Source organism: Orycteropus afer, unplaced genomic scaffold, assembly GCF_000298275.1.
Source record: "Orycteropus afer afer isolate SDZICR_OR568_19922 unplaced genomic scaffold, OryAfe1.0 scaffold00087, whole genome shotgun sequence".
Taxonomy (NCBI): Eukaryota; Metazoa; Chordata; class Mammalia; order Tubulidentata; family Orycteropodidae; genus Orycteropus; species Orycteropus afer.
In genome coordinates, this window is record NW_006921674.1 from 6,641,858 (window position 1) to 6,648,349 (window position 6,492).

The 6,492-nt window shown below is 40.8% G+C and overlaps 1 protein-coding gene across 1 annotated transcript in view; it reads right to left on the minus strand.

Moving 5' to 3' along the window:
* FAXC (failed axon connections homolog, metaxin like GST domain containing) overlaps positions 1-6,472 on the minus strand; it is a 69,950-nt gene extending 63,478 nt beyond the window's left edge. Inside the window, exons 1-2 of the mRNA XM_007942258.2 lie at positions 6,207-6,472; positions 32-167 (exon numbers count right to left, since the gene is read on the minus strand). Of these exons, the coding sequence (XP_007940449.1) occupies positions 32-167; positions 6,207-6,472 (402 nt within the window). The remainder of the gene's footprint in view (positions 1-31; positions 168-6,206) is intronic.
* Between the last annotated feature and the right edge of the window lie 20 nt (positions 6,473-6,492).

The window sequence follows — 6,492 nt, forward strand, 5'->3', positions numbered from 1 at the left end:
ATGTGAATAAAACATATTTGCACACGTGTACCTGATAGGGTAAGTCAGCCATCCTTAAATAAGTTTCCATTTTCAAACAGAAAGGAGATAAACTGGGGACACCATTGTTAGGTCTTGCAAACTGATGTAAAATAATAGCATCTTTGGAGTCAATCTCTTGCTGTTTCCTGTCAAAACCAAAAGAGAAATAAGTAACAATCCATGTGTTATATAGCCAGTTCCCTTCGTTTCTAAGGACACCCTGCTTGGCTAGAACTCCTCAATGAACCACCAGATCTGTCTGTCACTGGAGCACATCTCACCCAAAAACACTTGTTAAATGCAAACTTACTCAAAATACAAAAGAATTCCATTTGCAAAGAACATCAACAATAGGAGGAAGAAACAGAATGTGTGGCTAATTGCCTCCATGAACCACTATATGCTTTGTCATGAGACCAAAACCACTGGATAGTGTCCAGCAACTACTGCTGAACATTCTGATCAAAGATTCTAGAGAAGAATCCTGACCAAATGGGAGAAAATTCAGAACAGATTTGCAAATTCTCATAGACACGAGACTTTCTGGAGCCATGCAGGCTTGATGAATCTCCAAAACTACTGCCCAAATAATCTTTAAACCTTAAACCAAAAAATAGCTCCTGGACTCTTAAAACCAAACAGTTTAGTTTAAATAGTAAAAAATGTCTGCCTTGACCACTGTGCTATTTTAAGATCTATCTATATGGGATCAAATAAACAGCAGCAACTTGAAAGATTAAACAGGAAACTTAGGGGAAAGTATGTTAACCAGGGAGGAACAATTTGGAAAAGGAAAGTGAAAATGTAATCAATGTCACTGCAATGTAACACGTTGAGCCTGAATTGGTTCTGTTTCGGTGTATATATCCTCAATAACTAAACGATTAAAAGAAAAACTTTGATACTGCCATGACTACAAGGGCTCCAACAACTAACTACATTTCAGCCTCATATGTTATTTGTAGTCTATGGGTCAGAATAGTATTTTCTGGTGCAAAGATGAACTGGATGGATAAAGATGATATTCTGTGTTTACTATGTATAGATAGAATCTCATTATTCCCCACAACAACCTTATGAGGTAGGAACTGTTGTTACCCATGTTATACAGATGAGGAAACTGAGGCACAGAGGATTAACGTGCCCAAAATCACATTACCAGTAAATAGCAGTACCTGACTGAACCAGGTAGTCAGAACCTACCTTCTTGACTGCTAGACTATACCATAAAATAGTCTATTTATCCAAAAGACCCAGGAGCAACAGGGCAAACGTGCTGTGCCATAACCAAGGTCTGCAAGAAATCCAAAACCAAGTAGTTTGGTCCTTCTTCCAACCTGCTTGTGTCCTCCCGTGGCCTTACATCTGTGGTGACTTCTACCGTCTTTCCTCCCCCATCGCTGCCTTCACAGGGTCCTCACTTTCACCACACGGTATATATCTTACTCTCCTGCCTTTTCCCTGTGTTCTTTCTCAGCCACACAGCCATATTTTCCTCTGGCTACTTTTTTGGGTGGGAAGGACTTCCTTAGGTACCATTTTTCAACAGCCAGCATGTAGTAGAGTGAGAACTGGATTCCAAGTTGGGACAAATCCAAGACCTGCTGCTCACTGACCATGTTACCCTGAACCACCCTCCTTCCCCACCTGCAAGTGAGGACAATACCAATTCTGCAATGTTGATGGGGAGGATTAAATAGGGTAATATCTGTAAATATTTGGTGAGCTATCAAGCAATATGTAAGAGTGGCTGGATTTGTCATCCAAAGAGATGTGGTCTTATGCCCTTAAACTACAAAATCTCATCATTTCATACAGCCTCACTCATCCATTGCTATCTTTCACTCCACTTAAATACTACCTGATCCTCACTCTGCCCACTGACCTTCCTGGGCCTCTGGTTCCCTCATATCATTCCTAGTTTGATCCCACACTAACTTCCACCCAAGCAACAACAAGCTCTGTGTATAATCATCAGACAGATACTCACTTACAGAGCATCTTTATTTAGTAAAACAAACTCTTTTGGAGAAGTTTACCACCTGGATGCCTTTTCAACTTAAAAGTTAAAAATGACTTAGAGAGTTAATAATATCTTGAAAATATTTATCCTCTCAAGTCAAAATTTAAAATTTTTGTTGTTTTCTGGCAATATTCACTATAAAATAAAGGTTTTTCATTCCAATGGTAATGTTTGGGCCATCAGATATCACCAAGTCAAGAACCTGGTTACAACTGTGTTCCTACAGAGCACAACTATTCATTGGACAATTAAACTAACTTATTTTGTCCAGCCAAATAATTAAACTGACAAAGGGATATTTTCATATAAATTTTCCAGGCAAAAAGTAAAGTGACATGAGAGAATGAGTATAAAAGGCCCTACTCCACTGGCCAAGAAGATCTCATTCTAATGGTTAATTTCATACCATAATAAGAATGGGTGCTAGCTCTGTGTCAAGCATACACCAATAACTTTATACACATGGTACATATTAACTTAAATAATTCTGACAGTAATACCAAGTGGGCATTGTTATAGTTTAAATTTAGTATCTCATACCATATTTGTATTTTATAGTAGACAAGGAAACTGAAGCTCAATGATGTTAAATAACTTGTCCACAGAGTATCAATTCAGGATCAAGTTAATCCTCTGTGCCTCAGTTTCCTCATTCTAGTTCCCAAACTCCTAAGCACTTAAACTACCGCAAAATGGGCAATTCCTCAGTTAAATTTATTAACAGTTGACTCAGACCTCTCCAGCCTCAGAGGGCCTTCTGATGAAAGTTTTAATAGCTAATGACAGCCAACTCTTATTGAATGCTCACTCTACATCCAACTCTGTTCTAAACATTTCTCATGTGTTAACTCATTTAATAACTCCATCAAGAAAGTTACTATTATTATCCCCTTCTTAAGATAAGGAAACTAACCTAGAAGTTTACTGTGGTATCCAAGGTTACATGGTTGGCTGAAAGCAGAGCCTAATTTGAACCCAAACAAACTGGCCCCAGAGCTCTCTCTCCACATGTAAGGATCCTCTACTCAGGACCAAAGGCTCTGGGGAGTTGTTTCCTGTTCAGCTATAGTTTGTCAAATTAAACCCACTGGCACTGAGTTCAGACTCACAGCAACCCTATAGGACAGAGTAGAACTGCCTCATAGGGTTTCCAAGGCTATAAATCTTTACGAAATATTGCCTCATCTTTCTCCCATGGAGTAACTGATGAGCTCAAATCTCCAACCTCTGGGTTAGGAGCCAAATGCTTTAACCTCTATATCAGTAGAGCTCCTTGTAGTTTATCAAGGAGTCTTATAATGAGATTTATGTAAGAGAACCCATTTAGAGCATCAAGACTGGCCCTTACTCTCTTGACTAAGGACATCACAGATACCCATGCCCTTGTATGATAACCATGGCTAATGAACTGTTTATGGAGACCTGATGATGACCCCACAGGCTGCTCTGATTCCCTAACTATGTTTTCTAGGACAGGCTGAACTCACGTGCCAAAAGAGCAAATGAGCCACTGGTAATGAAGTTGTTACTTGTCATTCAGTTTACAAATAACTTCCAAATGTCTGTTTGCATTTAAGAGCTACACAGCTAGCTCCACTCCAGGAAAACAAAGTAGAGGGTTAGGACAATATTAATTTTTAAATATTGTGATGGAAAAACCATGCATAAAACCAAAAACACCTACCTTGTTTATATTCACTAATTAAACTTTCTAAATAATTCTCACCTGTCAACTTTACTTTCCACTGTGTAGATACAGCCATAGATTAAGGTTAAGTCTATACAACAGAAAAACCAAATCAGTGGTGAAAAGTGTACAGTTAGCAGGGAATTCAGACACTATAGCCATTTCAAGGTATATTTTACATCCTATATATTTCAGATTTTGGTGGGGTTTCTTTTTGGTTTTTGCTTGCTTGTTTTTTGCTAAAACTACACAGGCGATTGAAACTTAGATTTCATCTTAGCTGGTGGCCTCTATCATGTACTCCAAAGCCTCAGTCTTCCTCAGTGTCTTCCTCCCTCATTTTTCTGCACCCCCAGGATTCATCAACTCCTCCACCCTCCACTATGTACTGTCTTCCCCGAGCAATGCCCTACTCTCTCCATTTCTCTTCTTCTTCTCCTATCAAAACTTATTTCAGAATTGGTAGTTTCTTGGAGGCAGTAACAAAAAAGTACAGATTACACAGATACACATTCCCAGAGTTGAATCTGGATTCTACTACTCTAGGTATGTGTGATCTTGGGCAAATTGCTTGACCTTCTTCAGTCTCAGTTTCCTTATCTGTAAAATAGAAATCATGCCTCCAAGGATAGTTGTGAGGAATAAATGCAGGAACACATGTAAAAGCACTTACATGCATGGTCCTACTGAGTACTCAAAAATGGGTAGCCATTTTTATTACTTGCATAACAGGGTTTTCCAATTCAATTTAACAAATATCTGTCAAAAAACAAAAATGAGTAAACGAAGAGCTTAAAACACCTTAATCCAGTAAGTGTTCTATGCTGAGGCTTAAAGTGCCCTAAATGGGGAAGGAGGTACCTGTGGGCACAGGGCTATCTTTGTAGACAACCACACCTCCCAGGGTGTGGCTTGATCCCAGGTCCTGCTCTGCACTCCCCGGTATTTCTGCAAGGTCATTTAAACCATGTTTTAGGCTCAGTCCCCTAAATCCATGCCTTCACTCCCTCCACAAAGTGGAAAACTGGTGAGAAGCTGCATAGCTTAGCATCCTCCAAAAGCTTTTGACTGGGAAATAACTGAGAATCAACTGGGTTACCAATTAAATTACTGCACAAATGTTTTAGTCATTCTTACAGCTTGAAACTTAACTTGAAACTGAATCCTAAAACTAGCACAAATATAAAACAATCTAGAGAAAGAATTCAATTTAAAAAATGTTTATTCGGTTCAACTAGATTCAAGGCACCCTGCTAGATAAGAGAATCATGTGATACAATTAAAATAAAACACCCTAATTATAGATAAATATAAAAGCCAATACATTTCTCCAGACTTGAAGGAGACCCTCTGAGACTGGAAATATTCAAAACATCTAAAATAGGCTGTCCCAGGCTCTCCTGGATCGAGCAGACTCATTAAAGGTCACCTAACTCTGTCTTTGTTTACAGCCCATTGTGTAGGACTCCTCCACTGAAAAGAGGGAGTGTGGACACAGTTCTCTTTAGAAAATACTGGCCAACAGGAACACTCTGAGCTATTGAAAACTGCTCAGCTTCTGGTAATCTTCCAGTGACTGAGGACTCAAAAGCATGGAAATTTAACCTTAAATTAATTGTATCAACTAGCAAAATGCCCAATACCCTATGGTATTGCCCTACTCAAACAAAGATCTGGTGTCCAGCTGGATTTACCAACAGCAGGGACCTCCATTTTCTCCTACTTCTTAGTCAATTTTGCAAACATTCTGCGGCAGTAGATACAACTGTTTACGGCCCTAGGCCATTCCTGTTATGTCAAACATGCCCATGAGCTAGCCCTGTCTTCGGATCTCCTACACCTAACACAATAATGGCATTCAAACCTGAAGATGGTGATTAGCTCTAAATACTAGATAACCAGACAACCAAGTTAGCACTGCATCAAAACTGCACACCTCACACTAGCCATGCATGCGTCCTTAACAGGGACCCAGAGCTAGCTGGGGCTTTTGTAATCAGTCTTTTGATGTTGTTGACATTTGGGGAGGGACAGTGGAGAACCAGAAGTAAAACATAAGGTTAGTTGTTAATAATATTCCAGCTTTATTACCTATAAACAAGGCATTTCATAAAAGTGGAACTCAGTATTTCTACAGACCTCAATTCTATTGCTGAAAACACACTGCACTTAGAATTTTACTAAAGGTTATTTTGCTAGTAATAACTAGTGACCCTCAGTATTTTTGCTTTTAGCAACGACAGACTGGGAGACAAATGTTTTCCTCTCCCGGTACTAGCTTAATTCTTCTGTTAACTCCAAACTGCCCCTCGCGGACAGATGACCAAGGACTGCCTTTGGGGAAAGGTAAGGGTAGGGCGTTTGGGCATTTGGGCGGCGTGACAAAGGGGCTGGCACAGGTCCCCTTCAAACCAGCCTCGCCCTTGCCAGATGTCCCACTCGGCGCCCCTGCGCGAGGCCCTCTCTCCGGCTCACCTAATGACCAGGAGTTCGTGGAGCAGATACGCAGCTGCGGCCAGCAAAGCTCCCCCAGTCAAGTATAGGGTTTTCTTCCACCAGGGATCGGAGCCCAGCCCTGCCATGATCCCACCGTAATCCTGCAAAGGGAAAGCGATGATGTCCCCATAAAAGGAGAAGGGCTCCTCGGACCCGGCCCACCAGCCGAAGAAGGAGACGCTCTGGTTCCAGCTCAGATCCACCACACACGGCCTGGACGAGGCAAAGCCAACCCCCCAGTGCATGCTGCGCGGCTGGCTGCGGG